The following is a 24,030-nucleotide window of genomic DNA, read 5'->3' as shown; positions in this document are numbered from 1 at the left end:
TGATGCAGAGTGTGATGTAGAGGGTGATGCAGAGTGTGATGTAGAGTGTGATGTAGAGTGTGATGTAGAGTGTAATGCAGAGTGTGATGTAGAGTGTGATGCAGAGTGTGATGTAGAGTGTGATGTAGAGTGTGATGTAGAGTGTGATGCAGAATGTGATTTAGAGTGTGATGTAGAGTGTGATGTAGAGTGTGATGTAGAGTGTGATGTAGAGGGTGATGCAGAGTGTGATGCAGAGTGTGATGTAGAGTGTGATGTAGAGTGTGATGTAGAGTGTGATGTAGAGTGTGATGCAGAGTGTGATGTAGAGTGTATTGCAGAGTGTGATGTAGAGTGTAATGCAGAGTGTAATGCAGAGTGTGATGTAGATTGTGATGTAGAGTGTGATGTAGAGTGTGATGTAGAGTGTGATGCAGAGTGTGATGTAGAGTGTATTGCAGAGTGTGATGTAGAGTGTAATGCAGAGTGTATTGCAGAGTGTGATGTAGAGTGTAATGCAGAGTGTAATGCAGAGTGTGATGTAGATTGTGATGTAGAGTGTGATGCAGAGTGTGATGTAGAGTGTGATGCAGAGTGTGATGCAGAGTGTGATGTAGAGTGTGATGCAGAGTGTGATGTAGAGTGTGATGTAGAGTGTGATGTAGAGTGTGATGCAGAGTGTGATGTAGAGTGTGATGTAAAGTGTGATGTAGAGTGTGATGTAGAGTGTGATGTAAAGTATGATGTAGAGTGCGATGTAGAGTGTGATGTAAAGTATGATGTAGAGTGTGATGCAGAGGGTGATGCAGAGTGTGATGCAGAGTATGATGTAGAGTATGATGTAGAGTGTGATGTAGAGTGTGATGTAGAGTGTGATGTAGAGTGTGATGTAGAGTGTGATGCAGAGTGTGATGTAGAGTGTGATGTAGAGTGTAATGCAGAGTGTGATGTAGAGTGTGATGTAAAGTATGATGTAGAGTGTGATGTAGAGTGTGATGTAGAGTGTGATGCAGAGTGTGATGTAGAGTGTGATGTAGAGTGTGATGTAGAGTGTGATGCAGAGTGTGATGTAGAGTGTGATTCAGAGTGTAGAGTGTGATGCAGAGTGTGGTCGCTCCTTGTTGAGCTGGTTTCAGATTGAACTCACAGATTAGTTTTTGTTAGTTTTGGTGTTTTTCCTCTGAGGTCTTTTCTCCGGGGAAACTTATCTGCATTCCTCTAATACCAAACTATTGTCTGCGCTCAGCCCCACGGTCACACGCCTCCTCAGGCACCAGCACATGACTTCCTCCTGCTCCACACACACACACACACACACACACACACACACACACACACACACACACACACACACACACACACACACACACACACACACACACACACACACACACACACACACACACACACACAGCTCTGCTCAGTGGCTGTTTGACGGATTTCTCTGTTTTCGGATCCACTTCCTGCTGAGGTCACGTGATTCCGCGGCTCGTGGTGCAGACCGGGCGGAAGAAGAAAGCAGCAGAAGAAGAAATCCTCCATGAAACACGGAAAACAGCGGACAGAGCGGACAGAGCGGACAGAGCAGGAGAGTTGGAGAAACAGAAAGAGTGAACAGAGATGGTGAGACTGTCTTCATCAGCCCGGGAGGAAACCGGAAGGTGAGTTTCTGTGAACTCATGACGCTTTGTTTGGACGGGTCAAAGTTCTGAAAAGGGAAGTTAGGACGGGCTGCGTTCACGGATCGGAACCGCTCCAGGTGTGTGTGTGTGAGAGTGTGTGAGTGTGTGTGAGGGGTCTGCAGGCTGTGTGTGAAGCTCAAACGATGGAGAGGAGTTCAATCAACTTATGTTGGGCTTGCTGTGGTGAGAGTACGGTGGCCGAGAGGGGCAACAACCACTAAATGAAACAACATCAATAAGTAGGAACCTGTGCTTTAGTGGTTTTGTGATTGCTCTGCCTTTTTCTTGTTATAAGACTGTTTTCACTCGAATGTGATGCCTTGTTAATTTGTACATTGACAATTAAAAAAACAAAACAAAAACAAACTCCATTTTTGCACACCAAAAAAAAAGTAGGAACCTGTCCAGTCTGTGGTAGGGATGAGAAAGTATTCATCAAGAGATGATTTTAAAGCTTAACTGTTAACTTTTTCAACTCACAGAGCGATCCAATTACAAAATATATATTTAAACAAATTTAAAAAAATGATATCAGAAAAAAAATTTACCCAGGTTTTAATGACAGCATCTTGAGTTAAACCAAAAAGAGGTAAAAAGAAAGAGCAGATCATTTTTCAGACTGCTCCTGACAGTCCCAGTGTTGGTGACTGAGTAAATCCTCAGTGTTTACACATGAACCAAAGGTTTTTGGTCTGTACGGACGGGGGTGTGATTTCTGGTTTATCTGGTGTTTTTTCTCATTAGTAAGAAGACTTAATTGACTTTCACTTCCTCTTTGATGAGTGTGTAGCATCCTGTGGGATTTCAGTGAAAACATTTTAAGAAGTGTTAGCATAGCTTAATCTGTTATCTTCTGTTTAAACACGTCAGGATTAAACTGAGTGTTTGCAGATTAAAAAAAGGAACTCAGACTGTGGCAGTCAGCTCATAAAGCAGTCACACATATAACAACAAGTGAGGGCTGGACCAGCAGAAATGGACCAGGATCAAATGTTCATTCTTTGGTTCTCCATCTTTCCCTCAGCCTCCTCACGCTCTCATTTATCTGCTGCGTCTGATAGGACCCACTGACTCCTGCTGTTATCTGCTCTCACTCAGAGGTTGTCTCTGGTTGAGTCGCAGCTCGTGGACTGTGTTTGGTCTGGGTCAGAAAGGTCACTTAAAGTGTGGGAAACAGCATCCCCCTGGTTTTTCCTGTGAATGAAGCGTCACACTTTGGTCTGATTGAGTCATTTTCATTTTAAAGCTGAAGAAGTTAAAGATAATTCTGCTCTAGTTTCCTCCTGTCAGTCTGTAAATCACTGCAAACAACAGGAACTGATCCAGCTTCATTCAGTGATTTAATGTGAGAATCAAAACTCCTCAAACTCACAATGAACCAGATGCACTTGTGAAAAATAGTTCCCAAACTTCCTCTGTGTTGTTCTGGGTCAGATTCATGAAGCTAACGAATCTTTCTCCAACGACTGTTTAATGACTGTGTCCCATTTCTTCAACCTCTAATCTCCTTTTTCTTACAGCGCGCTGGACTGAATAAGACACCTCAGTCAACTAGGTCAGGTGTGTGTGTGTGTGTGTGTGTGTGTGTGTGTGTGTGTGTGTGTGTGTGTGTGTGTGTGTGTGTGTGTGTGTGTGTGTGTGTGTGTGTGTGTGTGTGTGTGTGTGTGTGTGTGTGTGGTTCAAATGAAGTGCCTGCTCATAGCCAGTGAGAGCGCTGAGGTCCTGTTCCACTGGACCGACCCGGAGTTTCAGCAGAGCATCCAGGAGCAGTATGGAGCGTCCCAGGAGGAGGGCCAGGGGGTAAGCAGCAGGCTGAGCAGCACTGAGCAGCAGGCTGAGCAGCACTGAGCAGCAGGCTGAGCAGCGTGCTGAGCATCCCGCTGATCAGACTGTGTGTTTTCTGGCTCTTCCAGCTTCAGTACAAACTTAATTTCTTGTCCTTTCGCTCTTGTCTCTTCATTTCCAGCTTCCAGCGTTCGAGGACATCATCAGCACGAAGTTCGCCCCCATCATCATCTCCTGCAGCACCATGGTGGACCGGCTGGGGGACAGCTACACCTCCTTCACCACTGAAAACAACCACATCTACGTCCTCCATCAGGTTGGCTTTTTTAAAGATCGAGCTCTGAGCCCGGCACTAACCCCTGATCAGCTCTGTTAAGGTGTGAAATGAGATCTCCTGACTCAGGAGCTGTTTCTCTCTGAATGTCGTCATGCACAAAGCTCAGTGCTGTAAACTTGAACTGTGCCTGGAAGCTCTGTGACCTACATGCTGCCGCTCACAGCGCTCCGTCGTCAGTCATGTGAGTCTAGTTAAGGAGTGAAACCAGGCTTTGTGCCCCGGCAGCACATGACACAGATCCTGATTCACTCCAAATACGCCTCATGGTCCAGATCCAGTCAGAGTCAGCAGCTCCAGATCTTTGTCCTCCTAATATTTACCCACAGAAGCAGAGGTCACATGCTTTGGGGGTTATGAGCTGACCTGTTGTTTCCCTCCCAGTTCGATGAGTGTCTGTACATCGCTGTGAACGGAGACGGGGAGGAGGGGGAGGATGACCTGAGGAGGAAGATCTATGTGATGAAGAAGATGATCGAGGTCCTGTTCGGCATGGTGACCCTCAGCGGTCACCTCCTCAGAAAAGAGTATGAGCTGCGCTCTCTTCCTGTTTCACAGCGGCGCTCTGTGAAGCAGCATGTGCTTCATGTGTGTGTGTGTGTGTGTGTGTGTGTGTGTGTGTGTGTCCCTGCAGGCTGCGTCCTCAGGACACTGAGCACCGAGCACAGCTGTGGAAACACCTGCAGGGTCTCCTGGAGACGTACAGCCAGCTCAGAGAGAACGACCAGAGCTTCTTGGTGGAGGTGGAGTAGTAACTTCTCTGTGTTTGTTTTTTTTTAACTTCAGATAAACGTGGAATTATTTTATCATCACAACTCTGAGCTTTAATCTCACTAAACACACACAGTCCCAGAGTCTGCAGGTAAACTCTTCCAAACTATGAAGCTAAGCTAGTACCTCCATCCTCCGTGCAGGATAACACACCTGAGCTGATGATGTGTCGCTGGCAGCTGTGACACTGACTCAGCCAGCAGTGTTTCAGGTGTACAATAATCTGATTTTTAATTCCTGTAACGACGTTCAGCACTGACTGTAAGTCAGGGAAAGAATAAAGGAGTGTTTCACAGAGCCGTTCAGAGTTTACACTGAGTCTGCTGACCTCTGTCCAGGGCTCAGCAGCTTTGACACGAGATGCTTTGTTTTCAGCCATGCTTCAGGTAAGGGCCACTAACTCAGGACCCAAGGCTGCTTCCTGGTCTGTGTGTGACCAAGGTGTCAGATCAGAAGCTCAGAGAAAGACCACAGAAGGTGGTAAGGGTCAGCTGGAAGGGTTAACGTCATCTGAAGCACGCTGTGAGCGGAGGATGGAGGCTGAAACTCTGATTCTCTGTCTGGGAAAAACTCTGTTTGCTGATCTTTGTTCAGTCTGCTGCAGATTTGTGGTTTCAGGTGGAGAGATCACTGACACGCAGCAGGAGGAGGTGGAGATATGTAAAACAGCCATGTGTTTAATCAATCAACTCATCTTATCTCAGGTTTTGTTTGTAAAAACAGGCCTGCACTCAGAGTTAAAGCTGCTGTCAAACTCAATTCCCAGCTCCTTTAGAAAAAACAGGCTGGATGTGTTTCAGCAGGCGGCCAGCAGAGGGCAGCATTTATTCAGTTATGTTCAGTGAGCCCTGCAACCTGATGAAACAGCCAGTGAAGAAAAGAAACACCATGAACTACAGAGGCTTTATCCTGAGGTCTAAAGGTTCAATGTAAATTATTTTTCTGTAGAAGTATTTATTATAGAAACACAGTTTTAACCCTGACTGACTTTAACCCTGACTGTCTCTAACCCTGACTGACTTTAACCCTGACTGTCTTTAACCCTGACTGACTTTAACCCTGACTGTCTTTAACCCTGACTGTCTTTAACCCTGACTGTCTTTAACCCTGACTGACTTTAACCCTGACTGTCTCTAACCCTGACTGACTTTAACCCTGACTGTCTTTAACCCTGACTGTCTTTAACCCTGACTGTCTTTAACCCTGACTGTATTAAACCCTGACTGTCTTCAACCCTGACTGTCTTCAACCCTTAAATCCTAACTGTCTTTAACCCTGACTGTCTTCAACCCTGACTGTCTGTCTGTAGGTTGTTTTTCTGTAACCTGTAGTCATTGAGCAGACCTTGGTCAAGACAGCTGTGGGCACTAAATCTTTCAATCCTGGCAATATGAAGAGTCATCTCAAGTGCACGGCTAGGCTAAACTTGTCCAAGGGTCAAAGGTTAGCTACTGCAGGCCCCTGGACCTCTAAAGGCTGCTCTGCAGTTCACAAAATGTATCCGCTCTAAATGAATGCTCAACACTTTAACCCTGACTGTCTTCAACCCTGACTGTCTTTAACCATAACTGTCTTTGACCCTGACTGTCTTCAACCCTGACTGTCTTTAACCATAACTGTCTTTGACCCTGACTGTCTTTGACCCTGACTGTCTTTAACCATAGCTGTCTTAAACCATGACTGTCTTTAACCCTGACTGTCTTTAACCATAACTGTCTTTGACCCTGACTGTCTTTAACCCTGACTGTCTTTAACCCTGACTGTCTTTGACCCTGGCTGTCTTTGACCCTGACTGTCTTTAACCATGACAGTCTTAAACCCTGACTGTCTTCAACCCTGACTGTCTTTAACCCTGACTGTCTTTAACCCTGACTGTCTTTAACCCTGACTGTCTTTGACCCTGACTGTCTTTAACCCTGACTGTCTTTGACCCTGACTGTCTTTGACCCTGACTGTCTTTGACCCTGACTGTCTTTAACCACAGCTGTCTTTGACCCTGACTGTCTTTAACCCTGACTGTCTTTAACCCTGACTGTCTTTGACCCTGACTGTCTTTAACCATAACTGTCTTCAACCCTGACTGTCTTTAACCATAACTGTCTTTAACCCTGACTGTCCCCCCTCTGACAGGCAGTGGAGAGGCTGATCCACCCCACGCTGTGCGAGCAGTGTATCGAGTTCCTGGAGCGGCGAATCGTCCAGCAGCTGAACAGCAGCGTGGAGCGGGCCGGAGAGGAGGTGCTGCACTCCTTCATCCTGGTGCACACCAAGCTGCTCGCCTTTTACTCCAGGTTGTCCCTCCGACCCAGCTCTGACCCTGCTCTGACCCCGTTTTGACCCCGCTCTGACACTTCCTCCTCCTGACGCTGTCTGAGCCAGGACAAGTTTCCTCCCACTCTTTAAGTCACACTGTGTCTCTGCTCCTTCCAGCCGCAATGCGAGCACTCTCACCACCTCAGACCTCCTGGCCCTCATCATCATGGCGCAGAACATGTATCCTAGCAACACGGACCTGGACGACCCGGGTCCAGAGGTATGAAAGCGAGGCTCACTCAGCAGCTGCTTCTGTTTCTGCTCTTTTCCTCCTGATGATGTATGAGTATGTGTGTGTGTGTGTGTGTGTGTGTGTGTGTGTGTGTGTGTGTGTGTGTGTGTGTGTGTGTGTGTGTGTGTGTGTGTCTTAAAGGATGTTGAGAGCACATCTGGTTCTGGTCCTGAAAGTTTCTACACCCCGGAGCCGTCCCCGACAGACTCCAACATCTCAGGTGGGTCATGTGATCTGTGTGTTTTCTGTTGACGGTGTAAAAAGATGGATGACCACTCTTCACCTCCAGTTGTTACACAAAGTGAAGCCAAAACACAAGGTTCAGTTGGGATCAGCTGATCAGCTGCTGATGCCCCGCCCCCTCTGCTCCATGTGTCCTTATTCTGGCTTCACTTTAAGGAAAATGTTGTGTCGTCCATCTTTTTATCAGTCTCCAGTCTCTGATACTGAAACCACAGTTTGAGCTGATCTGTTTCATTCGTCACGATCAATCCAAACGTTTTGAGGTGAACTTTCTGTGTTTGAAGCAGACAAGCCGGTCAGAGGGAGTACTCCTGTGTTTGAGTTTGTGGACCCGGACATTCAGGTGAGTGTTTCTGTGTCAGACGTTTGTCAGGCCGTTGAGTTAAACCACGTGTTGGAGTCTAACACCTGGACAAACACTCACGTCCACAGATGGCCGAGGACAGCCTGCAGACTCTGGAGGTCCCCCCTCCTGACCCTTCAACCCCTCGCAGAGTCTTCCTGGAGGTCTCCCTCAAAGAGGGGCTGTATCCCATGATGCCTCACTCCATGTACTGCCTGCCGCTGTGGCCGGGCATCACTCTGGTGCTGCTCACTAAGGTTTGTAGATAACGTCTCCCGTCCCTGTCTGTCGGCTCCTGGAGCGGTGGCAGACAGGAAGAGCCAGCGTCTGTTTCTGTCTCTGTCAGATTCCCACCAGCGCCGTGGCCATGTCCGTCTACAAGTTTCTGGAAGCCTTCGCCAAGCTGGAGAAGCGTCTGAGCGAAGGTCACGAAGGTTCCTCCGCCACCAGAGGTCAGCCCACCATCTTTGACGTCCGCAGCAAACTGGATAAGTTCATCAAAGCTCTGGGACCCAGTGAGATACAGGTGTGTGTCCCTGTGTGTGTGTGTCCCTGTGTGTGTGTGTGTCCCTGTGTGTGTGTGTGTCCCTGTGTGTGTGTGTGTCCCTGTGTGTGTGTGTGTGTGTGTTTATGCTGCAATCATACGTTTAAATGGAGCTGTAAACGACCGTAAATAAACAGAAACCTCATGTGACGACTGGTTTGTGTCGCTCCAGTCTGCACAGCTACAAAATGTCTGGACGGAGTTCAAAAACCGAGCGTTCGCCAGAGGAGGACCAGGGTTCACCAGAGAGTAAGTCTGCTGCTGCCCCTGCTGGCAGAGACCTGTAACTGCAGGTTTCCTCTGAGTGACCTCATCCACTGTTTGATTTCAGACTCATCCCGTGGTGTAAGAACATGAAGACCCAGCTGTGCGGGATTTATCGACAGTGCTTTCTCATCGACCCCGGGCCGTCCGACGTTCCTCGACGCCTTTCCCCCAGCCTGCAGGAGCGCGCCCAGACCATGGTTCAGTGAGTACCAGACCCTGATCCTAACCCTGATCCTGACTCTGACCCTGATCCTGACTCTGACCCTGATCCTGACCCTGACCCTGATCCTAACCCTGATCCTGACTCTGATCCTGATCCTAACCCTGATCATCCTGACCCTGATCCTAACCCTGATCCTGACTCTGACCCTGACCCTAACCCTGATCATCCTGACCCTGATCCTAACCCTGATCCTGACTCTGACCCTGATCCTGACCCTGATCCTGATCCTGACCCTCCTCTCGTCCCTCCCAGAGAGAAGCTGATGGACTGGAAGGACTTCCTGTTGGTGAAGAGCAAAAGGAACATCACCATGGTGTCATATCCTTGCCTCGTGTCGTGGCCTCGCTGTGTGTGAGCCTCTCACTGACTGAACTCGATGGTCGGAGTCGAGTGAGAGCTCCTCACATCATGAATGTCTCTGTTTTTTGTGTGTTCGCTGATGGAGAGTTTTGACTTTGACCCAGTTGATCCCACATACCTGGAGGAGTTCCCGGGCCTCATCCATTTCATCTGTGTGGACCGATCCACGGGTCAGATGATCGCTCCGTCCCTGAACGTCACCGAGCGGAGCACGTCTGAGCTGGGGAAGGGCCCGGTGGCTCAGTTCATCAAGAGCAAGGTGAGGCAGACCCAGAGGAGACTCCAGGTCTCAACGAGCCGTCAACAGGAAACTGAGAAAGCTTCGTTTTGTTTCTCTCTGTTGGTCCAAACTGAAGGTGTGGAGTCTGGTCAGCACCACACGGCGCTACCTGCAGAAAGGTTACTCCACCGTCACGCTACGGGACGGAGACTTCTACTTCTGCTACTTCCTGTGGTTTGAAAATGACACCGTGAGTAACCAGGCAACCTTTCCCTCAGAGTTTAATCAGAGTCTAATCAGAGTTTATTCAACGTTTATTCAGAGTTAAACACAGTTTATTCAGAGTTTATTCAGAGTTTATTCAGAGTTATTCAGAGTTTATTCAACGTTTATTCAGAGTTATTCAGAGTTTAATCAGAGTTTATTCAGAGTTTATTCAGAGTTATTCAGAGTTTATTCAGAGTTTATTCAGAGTTATTCAGAGTTTATTCAGAGTTTATTCAGAGTTTATTCAGAGTTATTCAGAGTTTAATCAGAGTTTATTCAGAGTTTATTCAGAGTTTATTCAGTTTAATCAGAGTTTATTCAGAGTTTATTCAGTTTAATCAGAGTTTATTCAGAGTTTACTCAGAGATTAATCAGAGTTTAATCAGAGTTTATTCAGAGTTTATTCAGTTTATTCAGTTTATTCAGAGTTTATTCGGAGTTTAATCAGAGTTTATTCAGAGTTTATTCAGAGTTTAATCAGAGTTTATTCAGAGTTTAATCAGAGTTTATTCAGAGTTTAATCAGAGTTTATTCAGAGTTTAATCTGAGTTTATTCAGAGTTTATTCAGAGATTATTCAGAGTTAAACAGAGTTAATTCAGAGTTAATCAGAGTTTAATCAGAGTTAATTCAGAGTTTATTCAGAGTTTATTCAGAGTTTAATCAGAGTTTATTCAGAGTTTATTCAGAGTTAATCAGAGTTTATTCAGAGTTTATTCAGAGTTTATTCAGAGTTATTCAGAGTTTATTCAGAGTTTATTCAGAGTTATTCAGAGTTTATTCAGAGTTTATTCAGAGTTTATTCAGAGTTTATTCAGAGTTATTCAGAGTTAATCAGAGTTTATTCAGAGTTTATTCAGAGTTTATTCAGTTTAATCAGAGTTTATTCAGAGTTTATTCAGAGTTTATTCAGAGTTAATCAGAGTTAAATCAGAGTTTAATCAGAGTTTATTCAGAGTTTATTCAGAGTTTAATCAGAGTTTATTTAGAGTTTATTCAGAGTTTATTCAGAGTTTATTCAGTTTATTCAGAGTTTATTCAGAGTTTAATCAGAGTTTAATCAGAGTTTATTCAGAGTTTAATCAGAGTTTAATCAGAGTTTATTCAGAGTTTAATCAGAGTTTAATCAGAGTTTATTCAGAGTTTAATCAGAGTTTAATCAGAGTTTATTCAGAGTTTATTCAGAGTTTATTCAGTTTATTCAGAGTTTATTCAGAGTTTAATCAGAGTTTATTCAGAGTTTATTCAGTTTATTCAGAGTTTATTCAGAGTTTATTCAGAGTTTAATCAGAGTTTAATCAGAGTTTATTCAGAGTTTAATCAGAGTTTATTCAGAGTTTATTCAGAGTTTATTCAGAGTTAATCAGAATTTAATCAGAGTTTAATCAGAGTTTAATCAGAGTTTATTCAGAGTTTATTCAGAGTGATGTAGTAAACATTCACTAACAGCATCTCATGATTTTTCCTGAGCAACCAGGGCTACAAGCTGGAGGCGGGAGACATCCCACACCTACCTGATGACTCCGCCCCCATCGGGATGCTGGCGTGGGACTACTACAGGTAAACCATTGAGCATGTTAGAAACAGGTGAGGTGAGCCCAGAGAGAGTGCTGCTGACTACAGGAAGCTGTTTGTCCAGCAGGAAGCTGCTGCGCTACTACAGCAAGCACCACCAGGGGGAGGTGGTGAAGTGCTACGAGCTGCTGACCGTTCACCTGGGCGTCATCCCCACCGAGATCATCCTGCAGCACTGCAGGCAGCTGGCCAGCAAGCTGTGGGAGCCTTCACGCAACCCTCTGCTGTAGATACACACACGTCTGACCAGGCTGCAGCAGCTAACACGTCTGACCAGGCTGCAGCAGCTAACACGTCTGACCAGGCTGCAGCAACTAACACGTCTGACCAAGCTGCAGCAGCTGCAGCAGCTAACACGTCTGACCAGGCTGCAGCAGCTAACACGTCTGACCAGGCTGCAGCAGCTAACACGTCTGACCAGGCTGCAGCAGCTAACACGTCTGACCAAGCTGCAGCAGAAAACACGTCTGACCAGGCTGCAGCAACTAACACGTCTGACCAGGCTGCAGCAACTAACACGTCTGACCAGGCTGCAGCAACTAACACGTCTGACCAGGCTGCAGCAACTAACACGTCTGACCAGGCTGCAGCAGCTAACACGTCTGACCAGGCTGCAGCAGCTAACACGTCTGACCAGGCTGCAGCAGCTAACACGTCTGACCAGGCTGCAGCAACTAACACGTTTGACCAGGCTGCAGCAACTAACACGTCTGACCAGGCTGCAGCAGCTAACACGTCTGACCAGGCTGCAGCAGCTAACACGTCTGATCAGGCTGCAGCAGCTAACACGTCTGACCAGGCTGCAGCAGCTAACACGTCTGACCAGGCTGCAGCAGCTGCAGCAGCTAACACGTCTGACCAGGCTGCAGCAGCTGCAGCAGCTAACACGTCTGACCAGGCTGCAGCAGCTAACACGTCTGACCAGGCTGCAGCAGAAAAAACATTTTTTCTATTTTACTGATTTATACATTTATGTTTTTCACCTTTTCTAAATTTCTGTTTCTTGAAGGTTTTGTATCGTTTTACTAAATCGCTCATCCTAAAGTATTTATTAGAAGTACTGAAATGATGATTTCTAACCAACAGTTTGCACTGGAAGATATTTTGTTTTGTTTGACGCACATTGAAAAAAATGTGTCACACATTTTGTTTATTATGACATGTTTGAAAAACCTTTTTTGACCCATTTTGTATTTATAGAACAGCTTTGTACTGTTTCCTTGTTTTTTGTACAATTTGCTGCAAAGTCACTTTTTCTGTCCGTATTACTGCAGCGCTGCACAAAGAGTGATTTGTGGACATGTCTTTGACTATAGATTATTTTTGGAGACAATAAACATCAGTAGTTGAACATTCATTGATTTATTGAGTTATTGTGAGGTCAGGTCTCTGCAGAACAAGCAGCCAGACGTTCGTTTCTCGTGTTTTTTCGTAGTTTCTGTTTGTTGGAGTTGGTGATGCTCTCACAGCTGCTGGTGAAATCTTGACTTGAGCCGCTCTGACTCTGCGATCCTCAGCCCGTCTGACCTCCAGAGGCAGTTTTAAAGGTCGGTCCGTGCTGAGGAGGAGTCTTCCTGCAGTGATGGCGGTCTGTGTGGAGGAGTGTGTGTGTTTTCAGTCTGAGCCGCTGACTCACAGAGCGCCGGTCAGGTCCGTCACCACGCCCGCAGCCACCAGGTCCCTCAGGAAGAGTTTCTCTGCACTGACGTCGTGCAGCACCTGGAGGGCAGAGGTCAGCGTGTCAGGAAGGCACCGCGCTCAGAGCACGGCGGTTCAGCCGTCGATCCTCACCTGAGCCTTCATGGCGTCCATGTGGATGGCCTCGTAGTAGTGAAGCCTGGCCTCTGGGTGCTGCATGTCGTAGCCGAACCCTGCCAGGCTCACCTGGTCACACAGCTGCAGCGCCATCACCACCGCGCTGGCCCCCAGGGTCGGCACCATCTGGAAGCAGGAAGACGACTTTGGGTCAGTGCCACGGTTATCAGGATCTACAGGATCTACAGGATCTACAGGATCTACAGGATCTACAGGATCTACAGGATCTACAGAGGAGCACCACCAAAAAAGATAAACACACTCTATACTGGAGGTTTTCATTAACTCAGTTTTTCCTGGCTGGTGTTTTCGTCGTGTTGAATTCGTCGCTTGTTTGACTTTTCTGTTTCTGATCTGAGCCTGAAGCCGGTTTCCTCTTTCCTTAAATCTGCTCTCAGCAAAGTCCCCAGTTAGAGTTTCAGGTGAACATCCTTTAACCAGAGGTGAATTTGTTTTTGGATTTCCTGTCGTGGATTCACTCAGAAACAAAACGCTGGGCGGGGACAGAGGACTGCAGGTCTCCTCAGCAGGACTCACCTTGCCCTGTTTGTAGGCGTACGTCTGCAGGACTCGTTCAGTCTGGTGCATAATCTCCGGGTGGAGGATCCTGAAGTTTTCTGCTCTCAGGGGGATTTGGTCCACCACCTCCCTCCAGAACCACAGTTTGGACCAGAAGCTCTGTTCAAAGAGGAGGAGAGGACGTGTGGAGGTGAGTGTGATGACGCTCTCACGCCTCATGTAACAAACCATTTCTGTGTGCAGAGGATTCTGGGATACGTGCAGAGGATTCTGGGATGTGTGCAGAGGATTCTGGGATATGTGCAGAGGATTCTGGGATGTGTGCAGAGGATTCTGGGATACGTGCAGGCTTACCAGGGGCTGCTGGGTGATGATGGACGTGAGCCAGGCCAGGTCCAGGCTCTTGAAGACCACCAGAGCCACCATGGTGGTGTTGCTGTACTCGGCTGCAGAGTGAGGCGCCCCCTCTGGGTACAGGATGCGTATGGTGGTCCGGGAACCAGCGTCTCTTTCGAAGCCGGGCACTGGAGCGTTGTTCAGCCTGGAGACAAACCTCTGGATGAGTTCACTTTACTTTAACCTTCACCCAGAGGTCAGAGGTCAGAGGTCAGAGGTCAGCTGCTGAGGACAGAGCCATCAGCTCTGGTTAAAAAATAAAACTCTGTGGTTTCTACCTGGGCTCTGGTTTTACACATTTTATCATCGACTCTCTTCAACAGACACAGCTGGAAAATCTCAAAGTATCCTTCAGAGCACTCTGACCAGAGGGAAGCTAGCACACTTTGAGGTCTGGTTTTGGTCTGATCAGATAGTTAATGCTAACGTCTGCCGTCGTTCATGACGTTAACCAGAGGATGGGGTCATTTTCCTGGAGGTTATAACCTGAGGATGAGGATGATGATGATGATGGTGCCTACTGCAGATGAAGAAGCAGTGGGGGGCAAAAAGCTTGAGGATAAGCTGCTGAACTCTCTATTCAGGCTCTGGATCTGGATCTGGATCTGGATCTGGCAGTGGGCCTGTGAACCCTTTGAGCCAGCGCCAACGTTAGCTCCAACGTTAGCTCAATGTTAGCGCCAACGTTAGCTCAAACATTAGCTCAATATTAGCTCCAACGTTAGCTCAATATTAGCTTTAACGTAAGCTCAATGTTAGCTCCAACATCAGCTCCAATGTTAGCTCCAACATTAGCTTCAACATTAGCTCAATATTAGCTCCAACATTAGCTCAATGTTAGCTCCAACATTAGCTCCAATGTTAGCTCCAACATTAGCTTCAACATTAGCTCAATATTAGCTCCAACATTAGCTCAATGTTAGCTCCAACATTAGCTCCAACGTTAGCTCAATATTAGCTCCAATGTTAGCTCCAATTTTGGCTTAATGTTTGCTCCAACATTAGCTCCATCATTAGCTCCAATGTTAGCTCCAACATTAATTCCAACGTTTGCCCCGTTAGCTCTTACTGTGGTTCCAACGTTAGCCCAAACATTAGCACCAGCATAAGCTCAACATTAGCCACAATGTCAGCTCAATGTTAGCTCCAACGTTAGCTGGTGGTTCTTTTCCTGTCTGGGCTAACACTGATCTGTCCTGCAGTCTCACTCTGTCCCTGACGCCGTCCTGCACTGAGCGTCCTCCTCGACCTCAGACTGAACTCTAACTTTCCTCTGATGGCTGCTCAGGTGTAGTGACGTTAAAACCCGTTCCTTTGTCTGTCATGGCACGTTTACCTTATGATGATGTCATACTGGTCTATGTGAGACCCAAGATGGCTGCCATGAAGTACCCCTCCACTCCCCACCACCACGCAGCGCCGACAGCTGCCGTCCCTCTGCAGCGCCGCGGGCAGGCCGGGCTGGGGCAGAGAGGCCAGAGCCAGGGCCAGGTCCTCCTCGGTGCCCTGCAGCCCCAGAGGAGGGGACAGGTCCCGGGACCCCGCCTCGTCCTGCTGCACAAACACAGGGACGTCCACCAGGCTGGCAGACCAGGAGAGGGGCCTCAGGTGGTTCAGGGACCAGAAGGGCCGACAGGGGCCTGAGAGCAGGGACGCTGAGCGGTTCAGCAGGACCTCAGGAGGGAGGGAGATGTTAGCGTGGTGACAGAGAGATCAGACTGAAAACACAGGTGTCAGGGTGTGAAGGTGTACCAGGTCCTCAGGCTGGAGCCAGTCCTGGCTGATGTTTGAAGCCGTGTGCAGAGGAAAGTACGCAGGAACCAGAAGAGACGAGTAACATCCAACCAGCAGCACCACGCTGAGGGACAGGTTCACACACCTGAGCAGGAGAGAGGAGGAGGAGCTTCACTGAGGGATTTCACACACACACACACACACACACACACACACACACACACACACACACACACACACACACACACACACACACACACACACACCAACAGGAAGCAGGAAGCAGATCTCTACCTGCTGAGGAAGAACTCAGAGCTGTGGGTCTGTGTGACCCCTCGCTGTCTCTGATGGACCGCTGTGGGTGAGTCCAGCTCCGCCGCCTCCGGCAGCAGTGGACAGCTGTCGTCTGGGTCCTCAACACTCAGGTGATTCATGGTCACCATGGTGATCCACCTGAAACACACGTCCTGCAGAGCCCACAGAGTCCACAGAGCCCACAGAGTCCACAGAGCCCACAGAGTCCACAGAGCCCACAGAGCCCACAGAGTCCACAGAGCCCACAGAGCCCACAGAGTCCACAGAGCCCACAGAGTCCACAGAGTCCACAGAGTCCACAGAGCCCACAGAGCCCACAGAGTCCACAGAGCCCACAGAGTCCACAGAGTCCACAGAGTCCACAGAGCCCACAGAGTCCACAGAGTCAACAGAGCCCACAGAGTCCACAGAGCCCACAGAGTCCACAGAGCCCACAGAGCCCACAGAGTCCACAGAGCCCACAGAGTCCACAGAGCCCACAGAGTCCACAGAGCCCACAGAGCCCACAGAGTCCACAGAGTGTGGAGGCTCTGGACAGGAAGACTGATCCTCAGAAACCACAGGAAGCCTCACAGCTGAACTGAAGCACTCACACCCAGCCCGGTACCAACAGAACCTCTGGTTAGAGCAGAGTCAGCCCGGCTCCTCGCCCCGGGCTGAGATCAGATGTTTGTGAGGCTAAAATGGCGTCTGTGAACTCTGCCTCAGCAGGTTAACCATTAACACTTCCCTCTGTCACACTGTGGGAGGAGTGTCTGTCAACAAACCTGTGTGTGTGTGTGTGTGTGTGTGTGTGTGTGTGTGTGTGTGTGTGTGTGTGTGTGTGTGTGTGTGTGTGTGTGTGTGTGTGTGTGTGTGTGTGTGTGTGTGTGTATGTGTGTGTGTGTGTGTGTGTGTGTGTATAAAACACTGTATGCAAATACCAGTCAGGGAGGGGTGGTGTGTGTTTTTGTGCCGTCTCTTCCTCTAACACACAGACACGGTTAAAATCGCTGCACTGCTCCCAGTTTTACCCTCAGCACAGACACTGTGTGGTTCTTCAGCCGAGACCAGGTCTAAGAGCAGGTCCAGGTCTTTGGAAATATTCCAGTCTAAGCTTTTTAATGTCTCTAAACCTGAATGAGTTGTAACTAAGTCCCTGTCGTGATGAGCTGGGCTCAGAGAAACACAGTGAGTCCAGGGTCTGAGTAATCCAGATCACAGCGCCCCCTAGAGGACAGGTGTCTGACCCCTGAGCTGAGTCAAGCCACCAAACCCTGAGACCAAACCAAGTCCTACATGACAGCAGCTCTTTACCCATCAACCATAGACCCCAGACCTGGACTGGGTCTGTGTGGGGCAGTCTGAGGTCTGGAAGTCCCCTCTTTAGTCCTGTCTGCAGATTGTGTCTGATCTGTTCTGATGGGTCTGGAGCATAGACTGTATAAACAGGGTCAGGGTCTGGAGACGTAGACCATCAGTGAGACCCCAGAGCTGGACTTAGGGGTTCATGGTGTTAATCATTCAGCTGCTGAGGATCACTGCTGCTCTCATTAACACTGTTTGATAATTAACCAACATCATTCTGACCAATCAAACTTCTTGGATCCAACAGTTTGGTCTCTGTAATCACTCACTTCATTAGCGTTAGCGTTAGCTTCCACAGCGCCACCAACAGCTGGATTAACTTTACCTGACTCCTCTGGTTCATCCTGAGCAGAAACCTGTTAACGTCTTCTTCCCCGTGTCTCAAACACGGATACAAAGTGACGACGCTTTCAGTCCACATGTTCACAGATTTCACAGATTTCATAGATTTCACAGATTTCACAGATTTCACAGATTTCGTAGATTTCACACCACGTCAGGTTCACGTGTTGTAGAAACCTCTGACTCTGTGAACGGATCAAAACGGTCTCCAGCAGACTCACAGAGACCATCAGGATCTGTTAACAGGGTCATGTCCAGTTGGAGGGGCGGGCCTTAAACTCCAAGGTTTGCCCCTGACAGACCTCCAGAGAGCTGGCCAATCAGAGTGAAGGGGCTTTCTGGAGCAGAGAGCCTTAAAGAGACAGACGCTGAAACTAAGCGTTCAGAATACAGGCACTGAGAAGGTTCCTCTTCCTGTTTCAGTTTCTGCACCTGTGTGTGTGAGTGTGTATGAGTCAATGTGTGTGTGTGTGTGTGTGTTGCCTGGCTAAAATTACCAGAGGGTTGGTGTGCCATCAAACAGATCCATTATAAGTCACATAATCCCACAGATCAGAGCTGTGTGTGTGTGTGTGTGTGTGTGTGTGTGTGTGTGTGTGTGTGTGTGTGTGTGTGTGTGTGTGTGGTACTCTTGTAAAAACTGGGTTTAGCTGTGGCAGCAACACCAGTGAGTAACATCAGGAGCTGATTGGCTCAGCTTCTGACCACGACATGGAAAAGGTGTGTGTGTGTGTGAGTGTGTGGGTGTGTGTGTGAGTGAGTGTAGAGCTGGTAAGGGCACACAAACACAAACACACACACTCACACACACACTAAAGTGCACACACACCTGTTGGAGCAACATAATGTCCCACTATGAACCCAGCATTCCAGCCAGCAAGCCACTGGGCCGGCAGCTCTCCAGTGTAAGGTAACACACACACACACACACACACACACACACACACACACACACACACACACACACACACACACACTCTGTCAGAGGTTCAGGGACTCTCTGGTGTCTCGCTGTGTTTGATCAGAGGCTGGAGCTGCTTAGTTTGTGTCTGGACCCAGGAACAGATGGAAAACGCCGAGCGCTGGACGGTCGACCTCATGGACGGGGAAACTGGGACCAAGGAGAAACCTCAGGTCAGTGAAACTGGGACCAAGGAGAAACCTCAGGTCAGTGAAACTGGGACCAAGGAGAAACCTCAGGTCAGTGAAACTGGGACCAAGGAAAAACTTCAGGTCAGTGAAACTGGGACCAAGGAGAAACCTCAGGTCAGTGAAACTGGGACCAAGGAGAAACCTCAGGTCAGTGAAACTGGGACCAAGGAGAAACCTCAGGTCAGTGAAACTGGGACTAAGGAGAAACCTCAGGTCAGTGAAACTGGGACTAAAGAGAAACCTCAGGTCAGTGAAACTGAGACTAAAGAGAAACCTCAGGTCAGTGAAACTGGGACCAAGGAAAAATCTCAGGTCGATGAAACTCAGAGATTTTCCTCTAAAGTCAGGTTATCACAGAGTCAGTGAGGCGTCAGGGAGGAAACCCTCAGATTCTCACCAGCACAAGATTTCATGTTTAATGTTAATGAGACAGGAGCTAAGCTTGACTCTGAGTCATGTTTTCAAACTGCTGAGTCATGTTTTCAAACTGCTGAGTCATGTTTTCAAACTGTTGAGTCATGTTTTCAAACTGTTGAGTCATGTTTTCAAACTGCTGAGTCATGTTTTCAAACTGCTGAGTCATGTTTTTAAACTGCTGAGTCATGTTTTCATGTTTAACTCTGATAACTGGATGAACTGAAACGATGGATCATGACCAGCTGATCGGAGCGTTACTGTTTTATTACCCAGCTCTGCTTGCACCATGCTGTGAATTTATTTTGACATTAACACGACCGTCCCAGCTCTCAACACCCCCAGACCCACTTGGCAGACCTGCTTCATGAAGCGGCAGCTCTAACCTTCCTCCTTCAGGGTTTCTGGGTACATCCAGCTCTTCACTCTGCCCTCATTCTGCAGGCAGAGCACACCGCGCAGAGGATCCCAGACTTTGGTGGTGAGATTCTGGAGGAAGTCACTGAGCTGAGCCAAAGACAGGAAACCGTCTCCCCCAGGGTGTCTGTGGAAATCCACGACGTGAGTCACAGTCTCAGGCGCCTCAGGCCCACCACAGGTCCATGAAGTCTGTGTCCGTGTCTCTGCATGTGTCTCTGTGTTTCTGTCCGTGTCTCTGTGTTTCTGTCCATGTCTCTGTGTTTCTGTCCGTGTCTCAGTGTCTCTACATGTGTCTCTGTGTCTCTGCATGTGTCTTTGTGTTTCTGCACGCGTCTCTGTACGTGTCTCTGTGTGGACAGGCTGGGTGTGGGGCTGTGGCAGAGTTCATGGATGCAGCCAGTCAGGGAGATCTTCAGGCCGTGGAGAAATACCTGAGTGAGGGAGGGGATCCAGACGTCCATGATGAGGTGTGTGTGACGTCCTGCAGGAAACCAAACCAACCAACAGTTTCTGCTCACGCTATGTTTGACGCTGTCTTTGACGCTGTGTTTGACGCTGTCTTTGACGCTGTCTTTGACGCTGTCTTTGACACTGTCTTTGACGCTGTCTTTGACGCTGTGTTTGACGCTGTCTTTGACGCTGTCTTTGACGCTGTCTTTGACGCTGTGTTTGACGCTGTCTTTGACGCTGTCTTTGACGCTGTGTTTGACGCTGTCTTTGACGCTGTCTTTGTCGCTGTGTCTGACGGTGTTTGACTTTGCAGCTGAAGAGGACGGCGCTCCACCGCTGCTCTCTGCAGGGACACGCCGCCGTCATCCACGCGCTGTTAGAAAGAGGAGCAGACATCGACTTCAGAGACCAGGTAAAACAGGTGTGTCTGTCTGGGGTCTGTGAGGATGTTGATGGGGTCAGTGAGGTTAGCTTCAGCGCCTCCTGCTGTCAGGGCTGCTAACAGGACATGCTGCTGTGTTTCAGCTGGGATCCAGAGCCGTCCACTGGGCCTGCAGGGGGGGCAGCCTAGGATCTGTCAAAGCCCTGAGCAGCCGCGGGGCTGACCTGGACGTCAGAGATAAGGTGATGGTGTGTGTGAGCCTGACGTCCATACAGGGCCTGTGTTTGCTGCGCAGTCACTGTGTGCCTCTGCCCCTGCAGCTGCGCAGCACTCCTCTGCACGTCGCCACACGAACCGGACACGCAGCCATCGTGGAGTTTCTGCTGTCCTGTGGAGCAACCATCAACTCCAGGGACAGGGTAGGCAGCGTGTGAAGAGTGTGTTTGACATCCAGACTGAATCCTTTCTGTCTGAACCGCTCCGTCTGTGTCCCGTCAGGAGGGGGACACGGCCCTGCACGACGCTGTGCGCCTCAACAGGTACAGGATCGTGAAGCTGCTCGTATGTGCAGGCGCTGACACAGAAATCAAAAACCACGTGAGCCGTTAAACTCGTTACACGTGTCTGTGTGTCCTGAAGATGATTTTTCTGATTCAGATCTTGAGAGAAACTCTTGTGTGACTCAGAAACTGTGTGAACTGTTGCAGGAGGGTCTGACCGCGGTGCAGCAGGTCAAACAGTGGCAGTTTGACGTCATGGAGACTCTGCAGAGACTGGACAAGCTCAGGGAGCTGGACCTGCTGGAAAACCCCCCCAGAGGGGAATGAATGCTGAACATCTATAATCTGTTTCAGGTCAAACTGTAAGACCGTCAGTCTCAGGTTCAGATCCATCCTGTAATCCCACTGCAGGTCTGTGAACACCACAGTTACCTTCGTTCATCCTGTACGCGCTCACCAGCAAACCCTCCCTCCTCAGGGCGACGCTGGGAAACCTCAGTGATCAGATGAAGCTCAATCTGAAGGATTTAAAGTGACTTATCTCACAACATGAGATAACATGATGTTACTCACAACAACTTTTCCTCAGTGTCCCCCCTGTCTCTGTGTTAGCTTCAGGATGCTAACTTTAGCTGCAGTTAGCCTGTTGTTTTAGCCTGTAATGTTACGGTAAAGGAGCTTCTCTGTTTTCTAAACATTGTGCACTCGGAGCTCGTGGCGCCGCTCTCAGTGACGTGGAAGAGCGGGGCGGTATCAGCGGTGGCTCATTTACATATGAAGGCCACGCCCACTAAATCAGAGCGTTCTGAACAGAGGGGCTATGAGAGCCTGGAAACAATGCTGCTGTGCTTGATTTATTGGCTTTTTGGACCAAAACATGTTCCTACCATTTCATGAAGACATCAATGATCCAGATTAAACTGAGGAAAGGAGCAGGAGATGGGAGCTTTAAAGAGCACAAATCATTGTTCTGCTGCATTTTCTTCAAGCTGTGAATGTAAAAAGACAACTCATCAGATACACTATCAGCTATGCACAGCGTTTCCTGTTTCAGTGGTGTAACGGTCAGGCACACGACGTGTAGGAAACAAGGTCACACACACACACACACACTCTGTGGAAGTGCTGTGTTCTCCTCCTGCAGTCTGACCCTCACTAAGATAAAGTTAGATGGTTCAGAAAGAGGAACGGGCTGACTGGAGCTCTTAATCTGGTATGACTCATGCATGTTTTACGGCTGCAGTCCTGTCATTTCCAATTCCATGTGAACTACACGCAGCAAGCTGCTGCAGGAGGCAGGAGCGGAGTAGAGGAGTGGAGTAGAGGAGGGGGATGGGGAAACTGGAGGCTCCACGCTGTGCAGCAGCCAAAATCCAGAGGCTCATTTCCATCCCTGAAAACTTCCTCCTGCAGCTGCTGCACACGCCTCACGCTTCATCCCCGCGTCGGAGCGACAGAAACAACAGCAAAAATAAAAACTCCAAATGTTTGTTTATCAACACTTCTTTATTAAACACATCCACTGTCACCACCTCTGTGATTCGCTCAGTCTTTCCAGGGAGAATGAGAGGAGAGTGTGCCGTAGTTTCTCTATAAGAGCACTCAAAGCAGAGACTACAGTCACAGAAACCAAGGTAACCATGGCGATGGTATTCTCCAGGTGATAGTCTGGACAGGCACGCTTTGAAGCACCATTTGTTTCCAGTTGGAAATAGATGTGAGTGTGTGTGTGTGTGTGTGTGTGTGTGTGTGTGTGTGTGTGAGTGTGAGTGTGTGTGTGTGTGTGTGTGTGTGTGTGTGTGTGAGTGTGAGTGTGTGTGTGTGTGTGTGTGTGTGTGTGTGTGTGTGTGTGTAGGCAGAGAAGGCTTTAGCAGATCTTGTCCCTGGCATACAGAGATGAAAAACACCGTCATACTGTGTGAAATAGAGAACATTACACACCTTGCAGGTACAGCAAACGTTGCAGTGTGAGTGTGAGTGTGTGTGAGTGTGTGTGAGTGTGTATGAGTGGATGGTGACAGTGACGCATGCAGTGGTCTGACTGAGGCTCTAACGTTACCTTAAATCTCTCTGATTGCTCTCTGCAGCACGCCGCTGCACCACAGGAGCTGTTACAAACATGAACCACTCTTTCCCCTCCAAAACAAAATAACCATGGTTTCACAAACTGCAGTGATCCAGAGGGGAAAGGAAAGGGATATTTACAGCTTAATCTCTGATCAGCTCTTTGTTCAGCTCTGTGTTCAGTCCTCTGAAGCCCTGTGCGGACGTGTCCTCGATGATTTGTCTGTAAGAAATAACTCCTGCTCCGCGCTTCCTTCATTTCCTCTGATTGTCTTTGGTTGAAGTTTGTGTAGGCAACCCTCGACACTCCACATCCACTAACGCTCTGTAAGGCCGAGTAACTATTCAAGTACGCTGAATTCATCTGCTCCCACAGAAACCTGGGACAGGCTGAGTTCATATCAAATACAATCCTCAGAAAAGACTCCACCACGCCGCTTCAATGACAGTAAACAGTTTTCATCCTGACCTATAAACAAAAAATATCATCTGAAAGGTCAGAGCACACACACACACACAGAAATCAAAGTAATTATGATTAAATATATATCCAGTTATAAAGTCTTTCAATCAGCTGCCTCAGTTAAGATCTACGTCTCTAATTTGATGCGTTTAATCAGGATTATTGGTCATTACTTCTCAGGTCGGACATGGAAACGATCCAGAGGAGCTAAACCTCTGCTCCTTCATTTCCACTGGGACAGACGCTTTGTTGGACTTTCTCTGAGCTGCTGATGGAGAGGGGATCTGATGTGCCTGATCTGGTTTTCAGACTCTGGTACAGAAACATCTTTAAGGCAAATGTGAACACTGCTCCGTTCAGAGGACAGAGACCAAAGACAGAAGACATTCCTATGACGACCAAGCTCCCAGAGTCGCTCTAACCAGAGATGGATTTTCAAGGTGCCTTTTGTGATGTTTCTACACCTGGCATCGTTACATTCACTAAAGTTCAAACACTGTCCCGTTTCACCAATCACAGATAATCCTCACTGAACTGTTTAACACCAAAGCATTGGAGAGTTTCACGTTTCTTTCTGGTT

General features: G+C 48.3%; 3 protein-coding genes across 7 annotated transcripts; 2 read left to right on the top strand and 1 right to left on the bottom strand.

Annotated features, from left to right (window-relative positions):
• The first annotated feature begins 1,400 nt into the window (after positions 1-1,400).
• Positions 1,401-11,543, top strand: hps1 (HPS1 biogenesis of lysosomal organelles complex 3 subunit 1). Of its 5 annotated transcripts, none has more exons than XM_074675709.1 (18): positions 1,401-1,640; positions 3,182-3,461; positions 3,628-3,762; positions 4,165-4,307; positions 4,415-4,523; positions 6,682-6,842; positions 6,982-7,084; positions 7,238-7,316; positions 7,627-7,682; positions 7,772-7,939; positions 8,029-8,208; positions 8,399-8,475; positions 8,558-8,695; positions 8,969-9,037; positions 9,194-9,335; positions 9,433-9,546; positions 11,040-11,122; positions 11,202-11,543. In XM_074675709.1, the coding sequence occupies exons 2-18, from the start codon at positions 3,345-3,347 to the stop codon at positions 11,365-11,367; spliced, it is 2,040 nt and encodes a 679-aa protein (XP_074531810.1). In that variant the 5' UTR covers positions 1,401-1,640; positions 3,182-3,344; the 3' UTR covers positions 11,368-11,543. The 5 variants fall into 5 exon arrangements, with proteins under 5 accessions (XP_074531810.1, XP_074531806.1, XP_074531809.1 ...); XM_074675705.1 differs by having other exon boundaries at positions 7,624-7,682; XM_074675708.1 differs by having other exon boundaries at positions 1,402-1,640; positions 7,624-7,682; positions 11,205-11,542.
• A 671-nt stretch (positions 11,544-12,214) lies between these two features.
• On the bottom strand, positions 12,215-16,044 carry st3gal7 (ST3 beta-galactoside alpha-2,3-sialyltransferase 7). Its single transcript, XM_074676137.1, has 7 exons — positions 15,896-16,044; positions 15,620-15,746; positions 15,204-15,541; positions 13,826-14,012; positions 13,490-13,630; positions 12,929-13,078; positions 12,215-12,856 (listed from the first exon to the last, which is right to left on the bottom strand). Exons 1-7 carry the CDS (start codon positions 16,042-16,044, stop codon positions 12,770-12,772), a joined length of 1,179 nt encoding a protein of 392 aa, XP_074532238.1. The 3' UTR covers positions 12,215-12,769.
• Positions 16,045-18,610: 2,566 nt separating this feature from the next.
• Positions 18,611-21,454, top strand: ankrd2 (ankyrin repeat domain 2 (stretch responsive muscle)). The gene is made up of 8 exons (XM_074676398.1): positions 18,611-18,739; positions 19,616-19,732; positions 19,951-20,058; positions 20,355-20,453; positions 20,567-20,665; positions 20,744-20,842; positions 20,922-21,020; positions 21,131-21,454. The coding sequence occupies exons 1-8, from the start codon at positions 18,671-18,673 to the stop codon at positions 21,248-21,250; spliced, it is 810 nt and encodes a 269-aa protein (XP_074532499.1). The 5' UTR covers positions 18,611-18,670; the 3' UTR covers positions 21,251-21,454.
• The last annotated feature ends 2,576 nt before the right edge of the window (positions 21,455-24,030 follow it).

Source organism: Halichoeres trimaculatus, unplaced genomic scaffold (assembly GCF_033239565.1).
Source record: "Halichoeres trimaculatus isolate MK-OKI-2021-1 unplaced genomic scaffold, fHalTri1.1 fHalTri1_scaffold_8, whole genome shotgun sequence".
NCBI lineage: Eukaryota > Metazoa > Chordata > Actinopteri > Labriformes > Labridae > Halichoeres > Halichoeres trimaculatus.
The sequence above is the reverse complement of the archived record's forward strand: the minus strand, read 5'-3'. Positions and strand labels throughout refer to the sequence as shown.

What these genes read in the sequence shown, in the direction of transcription:
- ankrd2 (XM_074676398.1), top strand. Translation starts at nt 18,671, where the DNA reads ATGGAAAACGCCGAGCGCTGGACGGTCGACCTCATGGACGGGGAAACT. An exon ending in ACCTGGACGTCAGAGATAAG is followed by an intron (nt 20,666 to 20,743) that starts GTGATGGTGTGT and finishes CTGCCCCTGCAG; the next exon opens with CTGCGCAGCACTCCTCTGCA. An exon ending in CCATCAACTCCAGGGACAGG is followed by an intron (nt 20,843 to 20,921) that starts GTAGGCAGCGTG and finishes GTGTCCCGTCAG; the next exon opens with GAGGGGGACACGGCCCTGCA.
- hps1 (XM_074675705.1), top strand. Translation starts at nt 3,345, where the DNA reads ATGAAGTGCCTGCTCATAGCCAGTGAGAGCGCTGAGGTCCTGTTCCAC. An exon ending in ACCAGAGCTTCTTGGTGGAG is followed by an intron (nt 4,524 to 6,681) that starts GTGGAGTAGTAA and finishes CCCCTCTGACAG; the next exon opens with GCAGTGGAGAGGCTGATCCA. An exon ending in TGTGGTTTGAAAATGACACC is followed by an intron (nt 9,547 to 11,039) that starts GTGAGTAACCAG and finishes CTGAGCAACCAG; the next exon opens with GGCTACAAGCTGGAGGCGGG.
- st3gal7 (XM_074676137.1), bottom strand. Translation starts at nt 16,044, where the DNA reads ATGGTGACCATGAATCACCTGAGTGTTGAGGACCCAGACGACAGCTGT. An exon ending in GGCTCCAGCCTGAGGACCTG is followed by an intron (nt 15,542 to 15,619) that starts GTACACCTTCAC and finishes CTCCCTCCTGAG; the next exon opens with GTCCTGCTGAACCGCTCAGC. An exon ending in TGGACGCCATGAAGGCTCAG is followed by an intron (nt 12,857 to 12,928) that starts GTGAGGATCGAC and finishes TCTGCCCTCCAG; the next exon opens with GTGCTGCACGACGTCAGTGC.